The following is a 24550-nucleotide window of genomic DNA, read 5'->3' as shown; positions in this document are numbered from 1 at the left end:
CAAACTCGTTAGATTGAAATTATTCTGATCTAGATGATTTCTGATAAAAATAAATTTATTCATGAATATGCCTAAATCTGGGACACCTGGGTGGCTCAGTAGTTGAACGTCAGCCTTTGGCTCAGGGCGTAATCCTGGATTCCCAGGTTCAAATCCCACATTGGGCTCCTTGCATGGAGCCTGCTTCTCCCTCTGCCTGTGTCCCTGCTTCTCTCTCTCTGTGTCTCTCGTGAATAAATAAATAAATAAATTTTTAAAAAATATATGCTTAAACCTGTACACCCCTATATAAGTGTCCAACCAACAGTCTGTGCTAGTGTTTACTATGTTTAGTCTTGTTTCTGTTTTGATTCCTGAGAGATTGCTTTGGGCTTCTTTGACTCATATATTCAAGGGAAGATCTGGAGATACTAGAAGCAGTCTCCTTTGACCTTTAGGAGTAGAGCTCCAAATGATTCTTGGAAAGACCATTGTCATCTTTGGGCTAATCATACTGGTCTTGGACAGTTGGCTAGTTTCCAGGTACACTGGCTCCCAATACAGAATTGTAGCTGTCAGTGTTAGTACATTCGTACTCTCAGTTATTATGTCAGTATTAAAATTAGCAGCAATGAAAAGACTAGATTTTCTACACTGAACATCTCTTAATTTTAAACTTAGAAAAAAAATCCAGCAATAAAAGTATCCTACCAAAATGATGTGTGTGTGTGTGGGGGGGGGGATTGTGTGTGCATGGCGTGCCCATGTGTATTATAAAGGCTTAGTTCCTGAGGTTTGGTTTTATTCAGGCCAATGTCATTTTAGTCAATATTTCTGAAGAAATCAAAATTGAGCTCTCTCCAGGAAGGGTACTGACCAAGGAGTTGCTGAACTTGCTTGAATCATGGCTTTCATCAATTTATATTATCTGGAACAGCCTATCAGATTCATATCAGCCTTTCTAAGCCTAAATGAATGATCTCTAGTTACGAACCTAATTTTCCTTTCCTCTTAACTTGACTTTAGAACTCTCTTAAGATATTCTGTTCTACCTTTTCTTATGTCCTATATCCCATAAACCATATAAGCTTTTTAGACTCCCATTTGAGCCCCCCTGTGATTTGACTTCCCTCGCCTTCCCCCTAAACTCCTGCACATAATCTGGAATCCCCTCCCCAAACCCTTAGGTGCTTACTGCCCCCTCCATCTTCCCTTTACTTTCCAAAGTTTCTGTCTTTATATGCATTTCACCCTTACTTAGACTATCTTTTTTCTCTAATCAGTGGGTACCCAAATCCTGCATACCCTTTATTTCAAATGTCTATTTTCTGTCATCTTCCTCAAATCCCTAGTTGAGAATCATTTCTCCTCTTTTGGAATTCACATAGCATTTCATTCAGACCACTCTTAACAGCACTCCTTATGTTCTCCCTTTACAGCCTGCAAAACTATTTTCTTACCAGACTGTTACTCCCTGGAGGGCTAAGGATTTGTTTAATTCATCCTTGTATTTCTCACAGTGCCAAACTCCGTGCCTTCCTGTAACCATTCAGGAAATGTTGAATCAGTGAATGAGTTTTATCTATGTGTCCATATTATCTTCTCAACTAGGATGTAAGTTACATGAATGCAAGAACTTTTTCCTATTTATCATGATATTTCTTAGAGTACCTTGGACAGTAGCTTATGCAATTAATATTGATTGAATAAATAACAAAGCTAGTTGACTAGTTATCACTGTTTATATAAAGAAATTTGTGCCTCCTTATTTTCTTACCATCTACTAACTCATTCCTGTGATCTCCTCCACCCTAAATGCTTTTGCCCAGGTGTTTTTACTGTATAAGTTTTAAAAAGTATTTATTAAAAACACACATTTTATTTCACTCTCCCTTTGAGGGAAAAATACTTTCATTTTAGGGGTTTATTTATGCCAACCATTTTCCTGTTCTGTATATCATGTCCTTGTGGTTAGATGATACCTTTAATATTAACTTTGTTTTGGTGTCTGGGAAATAATGTGCATGTGGACACTTGCTATTTGGTTACATACAGACTCCACCAAGTGAGTAGAGAGAATCACTAGCATTGCTCCATTGTAAGACAATAATAAATTTTCTCATTTACTTCTAGGGATGCTACGCAAAGTGCTTAACTCACTCTCTATTTATTCTTACCTGTGGAATACCTGTCTACCCCACAGACTTGTAAGGATCAAATAAAGGATCACGTAAAACCTCTATCTAAATGTATTATATATTTTTAGAAACTACTTTGAGTTTTTTGGTGAGGTTTTGGTGGTGATATGTCATCAATTAGAAAGAGCCTTTGTATCAACTTTGCATATATCCAAGGCATGTTGAGAATGAAGTGAAATGCTTTGTATTTGGAAAGGGACCTCCTTTTGGAAAATTTATGGAGGCAGACCTGTATAAACAAAACAATCCTTTTTCTGAATGCTAATTAGCAGCTCTTTGTGTGTGTTACATTTTTTTATTCCATTAAATGGATGACAAGCTCATAAGAAGAAACTTTAAAGAAAAAAATCATCCTTTTATATGTGTTAAAAGTGTTGTGTACCAACAATAGTAATAAATATGTTGATAGCAGTATTAGTGGCTAATGATTTAAATTTGAGCATACATGGGCTATTGAATCATTACATGCTACAAATAGCTAGTAGTTGTAGTAATTGCTAGTGGGAAAAGGACAAGATAAAGGATGGGAAATAACCAATTATAGTCTTTGGATTTGCTCTTGTTGAATTTGCCAAGGAACAGAGGCAGAGTTATCAGTGCTGGTTTTATTTTTCTTACTCTTCCCCCCGCCCCCCAAGTGATACAGTTTGCTGAGTTTTTGCTTGTTGCTTGTTAAGCTTTTAAATTAGTTGTTGCCATATACTGAGTCAGGTAAATCCTGGGGTTGACTTCTGGGTTTTTTAAGACATAGCAATGAGCTCTTGGGAATTTTTGAACACTTATCTGCTCTTCCTTAATGGAAGAGGATTAATATTTATTTGAGGAACATTATGAGTACCTTGAATATTTTGAAAATATATGCACTGTGCTGGTATTTGAATTCTAATAGATGTTAGTTAAATTTTTTTCTCTCCTCCTTTGCCTTAACTAAAGTCCTCTGTATGACTATATAGACTATCTGACTTTGACTTTAACTCTTAGAATATGAAGAGTCAGTGCTTTTTCATGAGACTGGAGAATTTTAGTAAGTTATTTGTATTAAGATGCTATATTAGTCAGGGTCCTGGCAGGAAATAGATGACATACCTTAAAAGGAATTAACAGAATGAAGTTAGTGAGGGGGCTGGTAATAGAGAGATGGCAGCATTAAGGAAACCAGCAAGAGAGGGTGAAGTACCTACAAACTAGTGGTGTAGGAAGTTATTACTGTCCCTTCTGCCTAACGGGGCCTGGGAATGAACTGTGGCAGTAGAACCTGGTGACCGCTAGAGCCATATAAAGGGTCTGCCATTTGGGAATGGTGGCCACAGAGGAACTTAGCCAAGGCCAGAATGGTTGCAAGTTAGGGAGTGAGTGGTGTACGAGGTAGGTAATAATCCTGCAGCCTCTTTTTCCTCTCAGAGTTTCATATCCTGCAGGTACTTCCTACTGGCAGATCTCCATTGAAAGCCAGTAAGAAAACTCAGGTGGTTTAGTCCACAGAGATCGGCTACCCAGGCATTGATCAGGATAGAGAGGGGTGGAAAATGAAGCAGAGCTTGGTGGGGGGAAGGAAGTGAAGTGCAGCAAGTGGAAAATAACTAAAACAGCTTCTTTTCTTCTTCTGGTCCTCATTATAATTGTGAATTAGAAACTTGCAGTAGCTGAAATACAAAGCAAAGACCTGTGCCCTCTACAAGTTTGCGAGCTAATACAGATACCAGTAGTAGTACAGTCAAAGTAGTGAAAATCCATACTATCACAAGGCAAAATTGTACTGTCATCAAATTTATGAACAGAAAATTTATTTGTAGATAAGTAATGAAATAAGTACATTTTGTATAGTGTGGAGTAATGGATGGAAGAATTTATTTTGATAGGATAGAGTTATGAAAAAAGTTGCCCTTTGTTAAGTAAAATTGATATAGGAGTGAAACTTGGAAACTATTTTTCTGATAGAAGGGACAAAGATTGAGCAGTTGAGAGGGGAGCCATCATGATCCCTTCTTTGTTTTCTCTCTTTTTCTTTCAGGGAAGGGCAGAAATGGAACAGAAAACAGTCTTAGTGTGGGTCCTGCTTTGATTCCTTTCTCCTAGAGAAGGAGTTACTGTATATGGTAGAGTAGTCAGCTAGATGATATGCTGAATATGGACTCCAAGAGAAGCTACACTAGCAGACTGGTATTACATTACAAAAATGAGGTGATGCCCTTTCTTCCTGTCTATGACACTTTCTGTCTGGACCCTGTGGTTAGAAGGAAAGCCAGAGGCCTTTTTGCCTCTTAATTCATTTAAATGAGTCGAGGTAGGAATTTGAAATTATGCCACTTGAATATTTCAGTCATTGTTTAAAATGAAAAGCATTTATTGCTTGTGAAAGGCATTGGGCCTATTGCTACAGTAACTGAACTCTATTCATTCATCAAAGATACAGGAGGAAAAGCTGTACAATTCCACACTAGTGTTTTCCCCTCCACCAGCAGTTTATTTGGCCTAATCAGTTATCTCTTTTCAGGTAATACTCTTTGATTGCTAATTTGGACAGTAGTTTTGATAGTATGAAAACCTACTGGGTTTTGAAGGATCAGAAGCTTATTGTTGCTATTATTGAATAAGTGAATTACCTTAGGCCATCCTTTGAAATAGTTACCTTGTTATCTGGAATTTTCTCTCTCAAAACAAAAGGAACATAGTGGTTTCACTTAGATAACCTAAATGAAGTCTTTAATTTTTTTTTTGAGTAGCTATTTTTTCCCCTTAGAATTGTTTTGAAATTTAAAAGAGTAATTTTTTAAAGATACAGTACTAATCCTTTGGAAAACCATTGATAACTCAAAGAAAAACATTTGGCTATTTTGGATTTTAGTGCTTTGTTTCCCCTACAGTTTTATAGTTTACAATGACCTCAAACTGTAAAGCTAGAAACATTCTGATACTTTAAAGATAGAAGACTTAGGTCATAGCTATTCCTAGTATTCAAAGATACTAAATCTTCATTTATGTTTTCAACTTGCAGAATGGAACTTTGAAGGAGACTGTCAATTTTGGACGACTTCCATATGTACTGTGTTTCTATGCAAAAACTAGGCAGCATTATAATTAACGGCTTTTTGGCAAGAATTGCATTGTGTAGAAAAGAATTATTGTTTTATTTATCAAATTATAAAAATTCTTTTCAGAATAAATATGTCTTGTTATATAAATTGTAGCCAGGTGTTAAAGGCTAGAAACTGTATTCCACGGTTTTATCACTTAGGGCATTCCTGGTACTCAGTCTGAAACTTCAGTCTTTGTTACATTGGGAATCAAATTATAAAACTAAATATAATATCACTGGTTAATGAACAACAGTATTTTCTAATCTAAATTTTAAAGAAATAAGCTTTTTGGGCTCTTGTATTTGAGTTACTGTATTTTATATGTTGAATTTATAGCAATCAATTAACAAATTGATTATTTGTTTTAATCAATTAACAAGTTTAAAGAAATAGCCTGAGAATTAACAAATTCTGAACTGTGACATGGAAAGACCCAGGATTTTTTTTTTTTTTAAGACCCAGGATTCTAAAACCCTTTTCAAATGATTCTTATATAATCAGCTTTCAGAATCACTTTGTCTGTACCAACCTATCTGACATTTGAATTCCTTGATCATTTAGCTTATGTTTGAATGGGAAGTAGTTCATTCAGTTTCATTGTTTGAGAATTTCTGGGCACTTATTTCATGATATATGCCTGACAGCTAAAATTCCTTAATGTCTTAAAATTCAGTGATTAGTATAATGGCCAATGGGTAGTCAGATTCATATTAAAAACTACTTTAAATTCATTAAGCACTTGTATGTAGAAAAGTACAAGTCCCACAGTCTGTCATTTAAAAATTTTTGCTCTTAGTTCAAAAAGGGTGTTGCCTGTGTTCTCCTCTAGGATTTTGATGGAATCTTGTCTCACATTTAGATCTCTCATCCATTTTGAGTTTATCTTTGTGTATGGTGAAAGAGAGTGGTCCAGTTTCATTCTTCTGCATGTGGATGTCCAATTTTCCCAGCACCATTTATTGAAGAGACTGTCTTTCTTCCAATGGATAGTCTTTCCTCCTTTATCGAATATTAGATGGCCGTACATTTCAGGGTCCACTTCTGGGTTCTCTATTCTGTTCCATTGATCTATGTGTCTGTTTTTGTGCCAGTACCACACTGTCTTGATGACCACAGCTTTGTAATACAACCTGAAATCTGGCATTGTGATGCCCCCAGCTAAGGTTTTCTTTTTTAAAATTCCCCTGGCTATTCGGGGTCTTTTCTGATTCCACACAAATCTTAAAATAATTTGTTCTAACTCTCTGAAGAAAGTCCATGGTATTTTGATAGGGATTGCATTAAACGTATAAATTGCCCTGGGTAACATTGACATTTTTACAATATTAATTCTGCCAATCCATGAGCATGGAATATTTTTCCATCTCTTTGTGTCTTCCTCAATTTCTTTCAGAAGTGTTCTATAGTTTTTAGGGTATAGATCTTTTACCTCTTTGGTTAGGTTTATTCCTAGGTATCTTATGCTTTTGGGTGCAATTGTAAATGGGATTGACTCCTTAATTTCTCTTTCTTCAGTCTCATTGTTAGTGTATAGAAATGCCATTGATTTCTGGGCATTGATTTTGTATCCTGCCACGCTACCAAATTGCTGTATGAGTTCTAGCAATCTGGGGGTGGAGGCTTTTGGGTTTTCTATGTAGAGTATCATGTCATCGGCGAAGAGGGAGAGTTTGACTTCTTCTTTGCCAATTTGAATGCCTTTAATGTCTTTTTGTTGTCTGATTGCTGAGGCGAGGACTTCCAGAACTATGTTGAACAGCAGTGGTGAGAGTGGACATCCCTGTCTTGTTCCTGATCTTAGGGGAAAGGCTCCCAGTGCTTCCCCATTGAGAATGATATTTGCTGTGGGCTTTTCGTAGATGGCTTTTAAGATGTCGAGGAAAGTTCCCTCTATCCCAACACTCTGAAGGGTTTTGATCAGGAATGGATGCTGTATTTTGTCAAATGCTTTCTCTGCATCTAATGAGAGTATCATATGGTTCTTGGTTTTTCTCTTGCTGATATGATGAATCACATTGATGGTTTTACGAGTGTTGAACCAGCCTTGTGTCCCAGGGATAAATCCTACTTGGTCATGGTGAATAATTTTCTTAATGTGTTGTTGGATCCTATTGGCTAGTATCTTGTTGAGAATTTTTGCATCCATGTTCATCAGGGATATTGGTCTGTAATTCTCCTTTTTGGTGGGGTCTTTGTCTGGTTTCGGAATTAAGGTGATGCTGGCCTCATAGAACGAATTTGGAAGTACTCCATCTCTTTCTATCTTTCCAAACAGCTTTAGTAGAATAGGTATGATTTCTTCTTTAAACGTTTGATAGAATTCCCCTGGGAAGCCATCTGGCCCTGGACTCTTGTGTCTTGGGAGGTTTTTGATGACTGCTTCAATTTCCTCCCTGGTTATTGGCCTGTTCAGGTTTTCTATTTCTTCCTGCTCCAGTTTTGGTAGTTTGTGGCTTTCCAGGAATACGTCCATTTCTTCTAGATTTCCTAATTTATTGGCATACAGCTGTTCATAATATGTTTTTAAAATCGTTTGTATTTCCTTGGTGTTGGTAGTGATGTCCCCTTTCTCATTCATGATTTTATTAATTTGAGTCTTCTCTCTCTTCTTTTTAATAAGGTTGGCTAATGGTTTATCTATCTTATTAATTCTTTCAAAGAACCAACTCCTGGTTCTGTTGATCTGTTCCACAGTTCTTTTGGTCTCGATATCATTGAGTTCTGCTCGAATTTTAATTAACTCTCTTCTTCTGCTGGGGGTGGGGTCTATTTGTTGCTTTTGAACTTGGCCACAGTAACTTCTTGCAAGATACATCCACGAAGGCAAAAGAAACAAAAGCAAAAATGAACTATTGGGACTTCATCAAGATAAGAAGCTTTTGCACAGCAAAGGATACAGTCAACAAAACTAAAAGACAACCTACAGAATGGGAGAAGATATTTGCAAATGACATATCAGATAAAGGGCTAGTTTCCAAAATCTATAAAGAACTTATTAAACTCAACACCAAAGAAACAAACAATCCAATCATGAAATGGGCAAAAGACATGAAGAGAAATCTCACAGAGGAAGACATGGACATGGCCAACATGCACATGAGAAAATGCTCTGCATCACTTGCCATCAGGGAAATACAAATCAAAACCACAATGAGATACCACCTCACACCAGTGAGAATGGGGAAAATTAACAAGGCAGGAAACAACAAATGTTGGAGAGGATGCGGAGAAAAGGGAACCCTCTTACACTGTTGGTGGGAATGTGAACTGGTGCAGCCACTCTGGAAAACTGTGTGGAGGTTCCTCAAAGAGTTAAAAATAGACCTGCCCTACGACCCAGCAATTGCACTGTTGGGGATTTACCCCAAAGATTCAGATGCAATGAAACGTCGGGACACCTGCACCCCAATGTTTCTATCAGCAATGGCCACAATAGCCAAACTGTGGAAGGAGCCTCGGTGTCCATCGAAAGATGAATGGATAAAGAAGATGTGGTTTATGTATACAATGGAATATTACTCAGCAATTAGAAACGACAAATACCCACCATTTGCTTCAACGTGGATGGAACTGGAGGGTATTATCCTGAGTGAAATAAGTCAATCGGAGAGGGACAGACAGTGTATGTTCTCATTCATTTGGGGAATATGAATAATAGTGAAAGGGAATATAAAGGAAGGGAAAAGAAATGTTGGGAAATATCAGGAAGGGAGACAGAACATAGAGACTGCTAACTCGGGGAAACGAACTAGGGGTGGTGGAAGGGGAGGAGGGCGGGTGTTGGAGGGGAATGGGTGACGGGCTCTGAGGTGGACACTTGACGGGATGAGCACTGGGTGTTTTTCTGTATGTTGGAAAATTAAACACCAATAAAAGTTAAAAAAAAAAATTTTTGCTCTTGATCATAGATTTTAGAAATTTGATCTGAATCAGAAGTTTAGCTCTGAAGAATGTTTTCACATCTTAAGTATGATAGTATTTGGAAATGTAGTAAACTTTTTCCATATAAAATCTCAGTCTCTATTTCCTAAGACATACCTGGGTAACTAAAGTTAGGGTAGTCAGGGAGTAGTAATTCTTCTCTCTGGAGTTCATATTAGAGAAAGAATATATATAAAAGGAATGTGTTTCATTATTAAACAAAATGGCCTTTGGTGGTGACTCACTGTGAGCCTAGGCAGGTTGAGCTATATATGCATCTAACAGAATTTGAAATGCAAAATATTAAATCTAAGAATACAACATGAACAGACTCTCATAGAAGAGCAAAAGAGCTTTCTTTCTGAGTTGTAGAGACATAGGTATACTACAAGTAGGCTCCCCAAGGTGTTTACTGATCAACATTAAAGATGGAATCAAGACTGCAAAGAAGCAAGTATTTTAACTTTACTGGAAACATCAGAGGTGAGAGGAGGAAGAGAATAAGAGAGCAAGCAAGCATGAGTGAAGAATATGAGCTATTTGTTTCCAGCTCAAGCTCTTTAAAATCTCTGAAAGTCTCACTTGTCCTGAGTGGTTCCTTGGTAACCAGCCGTCTGGATAGCCCTGGTGAATTCTTTATCAGCATCATTAAGGTGAAGTGATTAGAAGCCCATTACCTGTTAACTCCATTATTGAAGAGCCAGTCTTTGTCCCTAAGTAGCAGATACACACCTAGATTCCTTTGACGAACTTGAATTCTCATTAAAGTTCCAGAGTGCACACTCTTTCTCTCACTAGTGAATTTGAAATACTGTGGTTTCCACTAATTATTGTGTTTGTATAATTTTTGTTAGCCATTGACAAATTTCCTGTACCGTAATTCATTTCTAAAGTGAAAATAATGATTGATCTTTAAATTAATAAACATATCCCTTTTGTGACTATAGTCAGTTCTCTGTTGGAATGGTGCAAAGAGTCCAAAACTATGACTCATGTAAGAATTATTTATATTTTCTGTTGAAACACAGTCTGAGGGTACATTTGAGATAGATTTACCTTTTTAAATATTTAGTTTTACTTAGTCATATACTAATATTAGTGGACATTCCTTCATCTTATAGCAAATAATTTTTATAATTAAGGAAATTTCAGGGCTACAGAGGAGAAAGACAGGAAGAACTAAAAAATACCAAAACCAATCTATATTGTATAGTTAATAAACAATGATACATTTGGTATTTATTTATGTTAAGCTAGCAGAAGTTGAATGATTATTTTACTGCAAGTATCTTTAAATCTCGGAGAATCAGCAGCACTTTTTATTAGAGTACTATGAACATTAAGAAGAGCAGTTAATTTGAGGCACGTGGGTGGATCAGTTGGTTAAGCATCCAACTCTTGATTTCATGAGTTGATTTCAGCCCAGGTCATGAGTTCAAGCCCCACACTGAGCTCTGTACTGGGCATGGAGCCTACTTTTTAAAAAGAGAGAATAGCAGTTAATTTGTTCTTTTAAGTCTTAGTTGACTTTACATTGATGTACTCAAGAGTTGTAAGGTATGGAGTTACTCATCTAGATATAATTATGAGCAGTTTTTGTTGCACATAGTAGTTTCCTACACTGAAATTCTCAATCAGGCATGGGAATTAGTTCCAATTTATGCCCTGAGATGCACAATGGCATAGTTGAGTAGTTCCACACTGGTGTAATTATGATCAGCCTAACATCTGGAATAATCAGTTTTAAATGTTTACTCTGAACTCTGAACCAAATTCATATATGCAGATATAGAACTTATTTTTAATAGTCAAGAGGATTAGCAATTAAAGCAATACTCTAAATAAGTATTGTTTAGAATGTTTACATATTTGCCAGAATCTGCCAGATAATATTTTAGTAAATCTCCATTGATAAAAAGCCTTTTAAAAAGATTACAACTTGGAAAATAACGTTTAAAAATATTGTTTAATTGTTTGGACTTGGGCATTTATTTTCTATCAAATTATCCCTGGAATTCTTGAGATACTATTCTTTTATAATACTATGTTTTACCCCTAGAAAATATTCTTATTTATTGCAAATTGAAAATTCTCTTTGTCGCACTAGCATTCTTTGTGATCAGTAGAGGGAGCACAAGTTTCCGAACTAACCCTCCATCAGAAAACTAAAGTGACATCATCAGTGATGGTATTAAAGGGGAAAAATTTGAGTTAGTTTATATTTATTCATGCCCTGATAAAAATGAAAATTTATTAGGTAGATAGCCAAAAATAATAAAGATAAATGTAATAGCAGATTTGGAAACTGTTTTAAGAAAAGAGATACAGTAACAAGAAAAAGCTTGATATAATTCTTTTAAAATTTAAAACTCTAGATTATAATGTATAGATTGATTAATAATGATTTAATTTTAATGGAGGTTTTGTTCTATTTCCTTATACATGCTAAAGGTCATTGTAGGGCTGTCTCAAATGGTTACTTATTTGATGTATTAAAATTTGGTATGACAAAAGAAGTAGTGATTTCTGTGTGGGCTAGTTATGTTTTTGTATTCTTTAAAGAAGGCTAGAAAATTTTTCTCAGAATAGTCCTAAAGACTGATTACATTGTGATTAAGAATTTAATTATTTAAGAACATGTACTTCAGCAAAAGAACTCTTACACGAAAAAATCTTTTTAAAAAAATATTTTATGTATTTGAGAGTGAGAGAGAGAGAGCGCCCATGTGCAAGCATGAGGGGTGATAGGTGGAAGGGAGAGGGAGAAGCAGGCTCCCCACTGAGCAGAGAGTCTGATGGGTTTCTATCCCAGAACCCCAGGATCATGACCTGAGCCAAAGGCTGACACTTAACCATCTGAGCCACCCCAGGCTACTCCCCAAAAATCTTTTATAAATGTGGCTGGTAGTTCTAATGGAATGTTTACATTTTGTAAGCATTTGATGATAGAAAATGATCAGTGTCCTTGTCAAAAAGTTGTTATTAATTGATTTATGAATGATGCTATTTAGATTACAAAGAAACTCAGATGATATAGATGCTTACTTGTGATACTATGTTAGGGTTAAGTACAGCAAAAACCAAGGTACTTCAGCCTTCTCTCTAGGGTCTTATAGCTATCAAAATAATATTGCCAAACATTTTTGTAACATTTATACATTTTTTTAATGGAACATCTCTTTGAGTTAAATAGGAACAATGGATATTGGTGCATTTAACAGAAGAGTTCTGTATAATACATCTTGAGATGTATTGAGATTTAGTGAGCTATTCAAGGTTACATAGTTACAAAAACATAGTAAACATAGCCAGAATTCAGAGCTCTTAACTGCTAGTTCAAGGAGTTACCAACTAAGAACTCATGTAACAGTAGTCCAGGATAGATGATTTGAAAATATAAGAAATTGTTATTTTTTGTTAAGTGCCTATTTTGTGTGTGACATTGTGTCTGTTTTATTTGAGTAACAAATGAGAAAAATCATAACTGCCCATGAAATTATATCATATAGTGGTAATACAAATAGTAAACAAAGGCTATTTAAAATAATAAAATGATTGTATCATGTGAAAGCTGAAAGTGCTTTTTAGGGCTAATGCAATAGAAAACCCCCTGTATACTGTTATATAATTAAGAGAGAATTTGGTAGAAATAGCCAAGGAGGTTTTATTTACATGTGAAGATAGTGGCTCTAAGATTGAACAGTCATTATTCTTAGAGTAGGGTAGCATTTCACATTCACTTAAATAGGTTTACTGAGTAGTCAGGATGAACAGGAGTGGTTTTGGAAACTATAGTTTAGAAGCAGTGCTAAACCATATAATCTGAGCTAGCTGAGACCTTGGAGACTATCTAGTCTTTGCATTAACTTTGTAGCTAAGGAAACTGAGACCTAGAGTGATTCTGAGTTACTTGCTGGAGGTCAATCACACAGCTAGATGGGCACAGAACTGGAATCTGATTCCTTCCAAATGCCTAGATATGAAAAAGCAGTGAAATAGATTGATAACAGAACCTAGAAGGTGGCAAATTGTGGATGTATATTAGCTCTGTGGAGTAGAATCGAGTATAATTTTTTTCAAAGATGTGATTTCCATCAATCTTTGAAAGACAGGAAAGAAAACAGTCAACTAGTTTTTGGTTCCTTGGGCAGAGCAAATAGAAATAGAAGGTTGTGGTGACCCGTGAAACAGTTTGAAAAGTAGGGTGAGCTGCCTGGTGGTACATATAAAAGTGACTTTTCCAGCAACTTCTAAGACATGTTATTAATAGCAGTAATAAAATAATGTGATAATATGAGCAACAACAACATCAGCTACCTTTTACTGAATGTTTACCCTGTGTCTAGGCATCATGTCAAGCACCTTACATACATTAGTTTCATTTAATTGTTTCTGAGATTTAGTTTCCTCATCTATAAAGTGGCATAGTAACAGCAACCTCAGAGAGATTATTGCCCTAGTAACATAGGAAGTTGGCTATGGAATGAAAATTTGATTTCTGATTCTGTTGGAATTCTAAAGCTAGTGTTTCTCAAACTTGAGTAATGAATAGGCCCTCCTTCTAAAGGAAAAATAATCTGCCCCATACCCCATATTGACTTACTCTTATTATAAGACTACTTAGCTAGGTGTAAATATAAATTCCTTAAACTTATAGGCCTTATGTAATTTTTTAAAAACTAAAAATTTTAGAGGAAATACAAGCAAAACTTAAAAAAATCAATACAATTCAAATTAATGATATTAATTTAATGTGAAAGATGAAGTGTTTTTTTGCTGAAATGAAAATATTGATTGCAAGATGAATTTGTAGCTAGCTCCTATGGCACAGGTTCTTTTAAATTTGGCATGCCTATATTGCCATGTGCTTTGTGATGACTTGGTTTCCCTGCCACTTGTCTTTATTTGGACTGCTTCAAAATGCCCCTTCAACTATACTTTGTAGTATCATTTGACCTTCATTGGAGCAGTCCATTATTTATTGTTGATCCTACATCTGTTTCCATTAGTTGTGATGAAATAATACCTTTTAGTGCCAGTTTAATAGTTTGGAGCTCTGAAATGTCATGTCAGTGTATATTTAGTTAGAAGATGATGGTTATCTAGGTAATGTAGGATAGGTTTATATTAATTATTTTTCAGGTTATCTAGAAAAACCCACAAAATTTAGGAAATCACAAACTGCAGATCATAACCAGCCCTCTGATATTTCCATTTAAAAATTTACACTGCACTTTCTCTCAAAATGCTATATCATAGGACCATCTGGTTTCTGCTGGGTCATAGTGGAGACCCAGGAAAGCATCTATCTTCACCTACCTTTGTTGCTGCCTTCATTTAGGCCACCACTATTTTCCATCTCAGTTTCTACCACAGCCTCTAGTTTTACCCCCACCAAACTGTACTTTATGGTGCATTCTGTACTAGTGAGTTTCTATAATATAGATTTTTAGGACTCAGCTCAGGAATCACACCTTTCTGAAACCTTTCCCCTATTGTTTCTCCTTGTCTCCTGCTTTTTCACTCCATCCATTATCACCTTCATCATTCTGACCCCTAAAATGAGTTAGTTATCTTTCCTTTATTTCTCCTTTTTAATTCCATAATATTGAAGAGGCATACTTCTGTGACAATGCTTAGCACATTGTGTTGTAATCTTTAATTTTTTTTGGATTTTCCAAGTAGATTATTAGCTTCTTGAAAGCAGAGCTTACCTTGTGCATCTTCTAACTAGCACATTATCTGAATAGGAAGAAAGTCTTGATGACATAGCTGTGATCTTGAATCATTGGTCAGTCAGTTGTTATTTTAGAAGTGAGGAGTCAAAAATAGACAAGAACAAAGTAGACATTTCCTCATCTTTCCCATTCATGTATGTAAAATTTGTACAAATGACCTAAATAGTTAATGTAGTAGTAGGCTCTTTTAGCATGTAAGCAATATAATTTTGGAAGTAATCTTTCCATAAAGAATTAAATGATGGTGTCATTTCTATTGGTTAGGTGCTGTGATCGTCTCTACGCCCCAGGACATTGCATTGGTGGACGCACATAAGGGTGCTGAGATGTTTCGGAAAGTCCACGTGCCTGTAAGCATTTACAGCTTCATTGTTACAATATGGAACACTCTAACTGAAGAAGCAAGTCATGAAGAAATACAGTCCAAATCTTAATTTATTTCTGTGCAGAAACCTAAATGAAAACACTACTTCATCTTTATGGTTACTTTAACAACACACATATAGGTGCTAATGTGTATATGTTATATTAATCAAGAAGAATTCTAACTGCATTAAAATATTTTTTTAAAGAATTCTAAAACATCAGGTATGAGTTCTATGACCAAGTACTATCTCTCCAAATACTTGGAGATATTACCAACAGAAACCCCCCCCCATGAGTGTTTAGGTGGAGGTACTAGAATAGAGCACTGATAGGAAGCCAAGGTGAAAAAGATGACTTTTTCCCTCTGTCTCCAATTTAAGTCATTTGTAGCTCACCATCTTCTAAAAAGTATCTAAGGATTTTCTACACCATATGATGAAATAAAATAAATCTAAAATGTAGTAATATTAAGAAAAAGGATAATTAAAATCAGAATGAGAAGCAAATCTGTAAACAAACTACATGCCATTAAGGAACTTAAATAGATGCTAGAAGTAATCCATGAATTTTTTAGCAATCACATAGAGCCTTTATAAAACTGTCCATTTCCATGAGATTAGAAAGAACATGATATTCAAGAGAAGGAGAACTGAGACCAGAGAGGCATAAATCTCCCCTAGGTTCTTAGAAAAGACTGTTTATATAATGAACACACTGATTGACTTTTTTTAAAACTATAAGTAGAGGGTTCATCCTCCTAGCCTGCATCAGCAAAAGCAAGCGGACTTATGCCAGAGTACAGTTTATAACAAGCATTTTTGTACAAAGCCAATGTGATGCCTCCATCCATATGATTATCTAGTGGCTTTGCTTAATTCAGGGATAGATTTTAGAGCTTATAGAGCAGAGTTTTTTAGGCTTCAGCCCATAAATTAGCTTCAGGAATCTCATGATTCTTTCTGCCTCCACCCCTCCTCCACTCCCAAATCATATGTTCACTTGAGTTTGTTTTAATATGGAGAGAATTCATAACTTTCATTGAATTCTTCAATGAAACTAACACAGTATAAGATCCAGTGATGTACTAGCATGAATGGGCTCTTTCACAAATATTTTTCTCCCAGGGGAGCACATCTGAAAAGTATAAAATAATAGAGTAGTGGAGTTGAGATGATCCTCTTTGACAAGTACCTCTTCTCCCTTGCCAGTTAATGCAGAACTGTATGCATTAACAAGCTGTGGAGCTCTGGACTGGGTCCAGATTGTCTTAGGAAAATTGAGGAGCCTAATAAGGATGATCTGAGGGTATTCCCACAATCAGAAATATTTAAGGCCTATCTTTATATATGGATAAATGAATGATAAAACCCCCATGGTATTATATGTTGTGAATTTTAGCTTGGAAAATTTTGAAAGCAGTGGTAATCAAGTGCACACCTCAGAAAAATGTCTCATTAAAGCACATAGTTTGCAGGGCGCCTGGGTAACTCAGTCAATTCAGCTCAGGTCATGATCCTAGAGTCTGGAGATTGAGCCCCACATCGGACTCCCTGCTCAGCAGGGAGTCTGCTTCTCTTTCTGTCTCTCCCTCCTGCTTGTGTTCACTCTCTCACTCGCTCACTCACTCTCTCTCAAATAAGTAAATAAATAAAATTAAATAAATAAAATCTTCAAAGCACATAGTTTGAGCAATTATGGCCTCCAAAATAAACTAGGTACAAGTAATACTTACCCACCCAAATAACTAAGTAAGAATACTTACATGGGATTTTAAAATATAAATCAGCAAAAAAGTAAGAGAGACGTCTATCTACCAGAAATTATGAGAGCAAGTAATATATAATCCTTCTTTCTAGCAGAAATTAGGTGACAGAGCCAGTGGTCTGTTCCTGCCACTTCAAAGTTAATCGTCATCCTGTCAGTATACAAACAAGTGAATGCTTAAGTTCTCATTCTGTAAGATGAGGGTAAGAGGTATATGTCCAGTTTACTTTAAAGTATCATGAAATTATTGAGGAAAAGTTTTTTAAAAAGCAGAAACCAACATTTTTTTATTTCCCATTCTGTAAATTATCATTTTGCTCACCAAGAGACTATTTTAACGAATGCAGTCACTTGATGTGACTATGGCTATGGGGCGGGTTTTACATGCACTTTGCTAGTTGGGGGTCTAATGACCATAGATGGCAAATTCAGCCATGCACCTTTTTAGTCTCTAGGTTATTTTCATTTACCTGCAGCACCTGATGGGTACTGCCATCTAAGTAAAGAGGCAATCTTATAATTGTTCTGACAGATTTTTCTCTACACTTTAGGACAAAGGGACAAAAGGTGAGACAGAGACTCCTATGGAAGGAATATAACAGTGGGAAAGAGGGATGGTCACTAGGTGGGTGCCACTGAAAATGAAAGTTGAAGATGCCAGCAAGGAAATACAGTGAGGAAATATTTCAAGTGAAGGATCTTGGGCTGCATAAAGCTCATAGACTAGTGCAAGATTAGTTTTGGAATGAAAGAGCTGTTTGTGATCCAGAAAGTTAATGTTGAAGTTTAAGTTTGCACCAGAATGTGATAGGTCATGGGTGTGTGGGGATGAAGTGGAATAGAAGTAAAAGTCATTGGAAATGCATAATCCCTCCAAATTGGTTCTTTTGACATCATCCTGTATCCTTATTATAACCCTCTTTTTTTCACTCCTATGTTTCAATTATTTGCTCTCTAAACAGCAAAAATTTTTAAAGGAGGTAGAATATCTTAATCATCTCTTAAGCCTGCAGAACAAGATCGGTGCTCAGTAATCTTTGCAAGTGAATGAGAGAACTTTCCAACAATGAGCTCTAGAAACAAGTGGACAGCCATGGTACAGCTAGCTACATTGTAAAGGGAATCCTGGCTATAAGTAGGATGTGGATTTGATGACCTCTGAGATCCTTCTGACACTTAAGAGCCTTGGAATCTAAGTGAAGGCAAAGCATTTGAAATTAGAAAGTGTTCCATAAATGCAAAGGAGTAATTTATGCTTTGTTGATGCCATTTATATTTCATTTTTTTCCTAGTTTTTAGTCTTGCTTTCTGTTTTTTCCCCTTTTGAAGTGCATTAGTTCCCATGGAAACAATGATGTCATTGGAATTCATTGGTATGGACAGAGTTTAGTAATATCTACAAGAATATTTTGAAGTTAATTTAAATGGTTTCCTAAAATTCAAGGCTTGTGGGACCTGGGTGGCTCAGTCGGTTAAATGTCTTGCCTTCTGCTCAGGTCAAGATCCCGGTGTCCCGGAATCAGACCTCCTCATCCATCATCAGGCTTCCTGCTCATCCAGGGAGCCTTCTTCTCCCTCTGCCCTTCTCCCTGCTCATGCTCTCTCTCTCACTCACTTTCTCTCTCTCAAATAAATAAATAAAATCTAAATAAATAAATAAATAAATAAATAAAACTTAAGGCATGGTTAGGGGAAGGAGAAGAAGAGATGAACTATTAAATTCTTTGTTCTCTGCCTGAAATCATATCAGCTCTGCCAAATCCTTGATTATCTCAGTGTTTACAGACTGTTTTTTTTTAAATAATAATTTTTTTTTCAATCTTACACATTTTGAACTGTGAGTACTTTTTGCATTGTCACTCTTAACCATTTTTATTGCTTCTTCTTCAAAGGAGGCCCAGGCACCTCAACTTGGAGTCCTTCTACCATTTGAACTTAAAGTTTCAGGGATTTCACTATCCAGCCCCAACTTCTTGGGCAATCTCCTTCTCAGTTCCTGAAAAGTGTATTAAAGTATATTTCCCCTCTTACAGCATCTATACATAGGGATCCATTAGTTAATTTTAATTCAATAAGTAGTTAATTTTACAAATATATATTTACTCCTATTGAGTGCCTTCCATAAGCAAAGTACTGTGATAAGTTTCTCTTATTAATTAGAAGAAAAAAAAAGAAGGATAAAGGTTTTTGTTTTTGTTTTTGTTTTGCCAAATACCTTATCATCCTATAGACTGGCTCCATTATGGTCAAGGGGCCCTGATTTCTGAAGAACATGAGGACGCTTTCTTCTTTGTGCTAGTAAGTAGGGCTGTCATGGAAAAGTCATGATTTTTTTCACATCCCTGTTATTTTGTATATATAGTCCCTTTCCTGATAAACCATCATTAGCTTGGGAACTCATATTCACATTTCAAATCCCTGCTCAGCATTACTTTTTCTAGGAAACTTTTATCAAACTCCCAGAAAAGGTTAATCTTTCTCTGAACTACTTGAACATATGTCTGGCTTGGCCCTTATCCCACTATAGTTTACCTGTCAGTCTCCACAGAAGAAGAATCCTGGAGGGTAAGAAAACATGCTTTAAATATTCTTAAATGCTCAGTTACCTGGTATATAGCAGGCATATAAGTACCTATTATATAGACATTTGACCTGGTATATAATGGCAGCCACAATCTGCTGTTGTCTTTATCCCCAGCTCATAGGCCACTCTGCCTTGCATTCTCTCTGCCACAGTGAAACTGGTCATGTTCCACTTATTTTAGACTTCCACAGAATTTCTTTCTTCATGGCCTTGAGCATGCTGTTTCTCCACATGAGATCCCTTTACCTTCATTTTTCACTTGGTAGCTCCTTTTTATCCTTTGGTACTTAGATTGAATGATTGTTTCTCTGGGAGACTGCCCTGTCCCTGTTAACTAGGTGAGCTTGTTCTGGTGCATAATCAAGTAAGACTCTAATTCCCCTTTTGTAGCTGTTTTCATATTTGTCAGTACTTTTCACATTTGTGCATGCCATACTATAAGCTTTGAGTGAAGGGACCCTTTACCTCCCTCTGTGCCAAGAACATACAGCTGCTCACTAAATAAATACAGAATGAATGAATGGAGTAGGATTTCCATAGGCATATCCAGAGACTTGAGTAGGGACAGAATTTAGTCTAAAAAGAATCAGGAAATCACAAGTTGTGTTCAGGGTTGTTCAGTTTGTCTATAGTTGAAGTAATATGCTTTGGCGTAGCTCTGCTAGGCCCAGATTTGGTAGAGTTTTAACCACTGAGCTAAGGATTTGGACTTTCTTCTTGAGATTTAGAGGAGTCCATAAATAATGTTGGTTGAGAAATAGACTTAATTAGAATGGAGCTTTAAAAATATTTAATTTGGTGGAAATTAATAGAAAGGGCAGGAGCCGGGAGAGTGAAAACATTAAGGAAGCATTTGCAATGCTCAGAGTTACTCACACTGCAGGTTGTGACCCACCAATGAGTCATGAAACCAATACAGTGAGCAATGAAACCCTGTAAACAATACAGGGTAAATTACTCTCAGGAAGACAAAGTATTGCTTTATAAAGATTTGGTCTCAGTTATACATACATAAAGGGGGCTTTTGTGTTGGATCAAGATTTAAAATATTTCTCTTATGGTAAGACAGTTTTAATAATTTGGAATAACACTGGTGTAGGTGATAGGGAATAGGGATCTGACAGCATTGAAAATGGAAAAGGGAATAAATATAGTTGACATTTTGAAGGAAGAATTGACAGGCTTGGCAATTGATTACATAGGGTAGGGGTGGTTAGAAAAAAAATGACAAAAATCTAAGGGATTTTGAGAGTTAGGCTGCCATTGATAAATCTACCAGGTGCTAGTTTTTTGCTCAGGTTGACAATGAGTAGAAATAAGAGGTTAGATCCTCAATCACAAATCCCTGCCATTCTCTATGAGGATTATGATTTAAAACTGTTTGGCAAGGAAGAGACTGGTAGAGAAAATGATTTTGTGTTGGCCTTTTTAGTACTATTCACATCACATGATGTATGTGACCATCTCCTCACAGAAACAGATTTATTAATCTGTATATTTGTAGCCTTATTTTTTTAGATTTTATTTATTTATTCATAGAAACACAGAGAGAGAATGAGAGGCAAAAACACAGGCAGAGGGAGAAGCAGGCTCCATGCAGAGAGCCTGACGTGGACTCGATCCAGGGTTTCCAGGATCACGCCCCGGGCTGCAGGCGGCACTAAACCGCTGCGCCACCAGGGCTGCCCTATTTGTAGCCTTTTATACCCAGATTCATCTTTTTAGCACTGAGAGAGCTATATTCTTTAGTAAGTATATAACCTCTCTTATGGTTGCAAATTAAATTACTTCAGAAATTTTATAATAATTTTTTAAGCAATAGGGTGCTACTGGCACAAGCATTCTTACGTAGTGGTGAAGAGAGTAAGTTCAGGAGTCTGAAGGCTAGAGTTCAAATCCTAGCTCTGTCACTTGGTAGCTGTATAACCTAAGCAAGTTACTTAATTCATAAGGTAGAAATTACATTACTGTTTCCCTCATATGGTTGAGGTGAGAAATAAATGAGATAATGCCCACAAAGGGCTTAGTAGCACAGTGTTTGGCACAAACTGAATAACCAATAATGTCAATGTAATTAATGTTGCTTATTATAAACTTTTAGAATATTGTGAAACAGATAAATTTATAATTTATAGATATTTATGTATTTGGCCTACATATTTTGACTAGTCCATATTTGCTAAAAAGAATTTTAACAAGAGGAGCACCTGGATGGCTCAGTGGTTGAGCATCTGCCTTTTGCTCTGGTCATGATCCTGGGATCCTGGGATTGAGTCCCACATTGGGCTCCCTGCATGGGGCCTGCTTCTCCCTCTGCCTGTGTCTCTGCCTCTCTCTCTGTTTCTCTCATGAATAAATAAATAAAATCTTAAAAAAAAAGAATTTTAACAAGAAATTGTTAAAAATTTAGATGAATATTGTGAGATTTCCTTGAGTACTTTACTTGAGCCTAAACCATTCTCTTAATATAGATTAAATTGCTAAGTATATAGAATCTAAAATTATTTAAAATATGCATTATTTAATATAGTTAATTGCTGTCACAAATAAATCTCAAAATACATAATGATGTAAATGGAATAGCAGTTTATTTCTTGCTCATGTAATAGTATTCATAGATGAACAAGTGAGCAGGGTGATCTTCCAGGAAGTTACTTAGGCCACTGTAGTCTCTGCCATGTTCACATGTGAGTATCAGCCCACCTTTGGGGCCATCCTCATTTGAGCCAGCCAGAAGGGAAAACACAGCACAGAGGCATGCATGTGGAGATTTTTATGACATCTCTGTTCACACTTCACCTAAACTCAGTTGTATGGTCATATGTCACATTTCTCAAGGAGCCCGAGAAATGTAGGTTAGCTATGTGCCAAGGAAGATGAGACCATGGACTTAGGTCAACAGCTGCATGTCTGCTACAGCTGATCTGGAAACAAAAGTATAGATTAAAGCCTAATGCTAGTCACTGAACTTACTTTTTTTTTTCTGTGTAAATAATTCTGAAAATTCTGTAACTGTTTTAGCCTTGCAAGTATTTTAAAAAAGGAAATAGGAATCTTGTTCTTCCTGTGGTTTACTTTTCCTGCTGGTTAAAAACAAAAAAAGTAAAAGAAAAAGATACTACTGTTGTGTGGAGCTTTTAAACATTTATTTATAAAGGGTTAATCATTACATTTTCTTCTAAGAAAAGTTAGGTGATCTTAGAACCTAAAATAGAGGATTCTTATCAATGTTTTCTCTCCATGGTCCATTGCTTTTCATTTTCATTGTCACAGACTGTAATGTTCTGAGCAATGAGGATCAGAGTTGTGGTTTATTATTTTTCTGACAGAGTAGCCATTTATTGTAGTTTAGTTAACCATTTTGACTCAGAGTTCCCTATCTTCACCCCTGAATGTCTTCAAAACCCAAGTATTCGTGATACCTGTCTTAGAGCTGTTTTAGCATCTGTCTGGTTTGTCTCTTAGACCCCAAAAGTCCTACTATATGTAATACGTCAAGCTGACCTACCTTAAAAAACAATTTAGAAAAAGATGATCTTACATGAAAATTGAGGCAAGTGACATATTTATTTTCTCCTTTCTTCCTTGAGCATAGTTTTTCCTCTGTGATTATCAACCAGTCTCATTTGGTTCTCTGGGAAGTTTCATACCTTTGATGTATTTGAAGAATCTTTCATTTTTGGCTATAGAGGCCTTATGAAGTCCTGTATGAATTCTTTCTAGGAACACACTAATTAGTTTGCCCATGACATCACATGTGGCTTTCTACTTCACAATTGGTTAGCTTTTCCACTTTTAGAAAAGTGGCTTTTCTTTATAAAAGAAAAACTGAGTAGCATGCTGCATCTTGGCCATAATTACATCTCAGAGACCAATTTGTATGCTCAGGTGTGTCTTTCCTTGGAATATCTCGTAAGTCTATGAATGCTTTTAACTAGAATGCAGTTCTATTTACATGAATTACATGCGATTTACATGAATTAAAGTAATATAACCCTAACAACTCTGTGGGATAGATAACATTGTTTTTCTCATTTTACAGATGAGGAAACTGTAGTATAGAGATTAAATAACTCACATAAGGTCACCTCTCTGTTTAGTGGGCATCTGGGCTCCTATCCCAAGCAGTTTGCTTTCCAGAGCCTACATTTTAACTGCTGTTTCTGTAGATTATCCAAAACTGAGTAGTCCAGAATTTAGTAATGTGAACACAGTAGAATATACCACATGGTGATAATTTTTAGGGAACAAGAGGAGTCTCCATTAAATTTGCTTACCGTTGGGGTTCTGATTGTCCAGGTGGGCAAGTGAAACAGGAAATGGGTGTATTGAAAAATGAGGAGTTAAGGGGCCATAGGTTCAGGTGTAGTCAAGAGAAGTATAATGAAGTGTTTTGGGGAAGTGGAGCTCCATAACCAGGGGAAGGAAGTGAAGTCTAAAGCCTTGATTGCTGCAGTTAGTGTGAAGATGGTTCAAATTAGGCCTTCCCTTATAACTGTGCTCTTAATTACTATGCTAAACCCCTCTACTAACCCATATTGACTCACTGTTTCGGGCCACCTAATTCCCATGAACAAAATCCTTGAGTCCTTTTACTTGTCATCTTGTTTAGTGACTTCCACATACAAACCAGTGACCTAGCCAGTTTGAATTGTGGCTATGTTTTATACTAACTGCGATCTTGAGCAAATAATATAGCTTCAGTGTTTTGTGAACCATCTCAAAGGTCATTAGGGCAGTTAAATAAGATTATATATACTGTACTTAGCATAGATAGACCTTAGCACCAAGTACTGTAAAGGGTGGCTCTGAATGTTATTGTTTTAGTGGTAGATTTTAGGGGTCATAATTATGAAATCATCATTCGTTGTAAACCCTCATTTCAGGATTCAAGACATAAAGAAGTGAAGCTGCACCTCATGG

At 36.2% G+C, this 24550-nt stretch overlaps 1 protein-coding gene across 1 annotated transcript in view; it reads left to right on the top strand.

The window, feature by feature from the left end:
- Window positions 1-24550, top strand: part of NUBPL (nucleotide binding protein like) — a 216033-nt gene that overhangs the window by 168430 nt on the left and 23053 nt on the right. The window contains exon 8 of the mRNA XM_041759641.1: window positions 15178-15263. Coding sequence (XP_041615575.1) covers window positions 15178-15263 — 86 coding nt within the window. The remainder of the gene's footprint in view (window positions 1-15177; window positions 15264-24550) is intronic.

Source organism: Vulpes lagopus, chromosome 6 (assembly GCF_018345385.1).
Source record: "Vulpes lagopus strain Blue_001 chromosome 6, ASM1834538v1, whole genome shotgun sequence".
NCBI lineage: Eukaryota > Metazoa > Chordata > Mammalia > Carnivora > Canidae > Vulpes > Vulpes lagopus.
The sequence above is the reverse complement of the archived record's forward strand: the minus strand, read 5'-3'. Positions and strand labels throughout refer to the sequence as shown.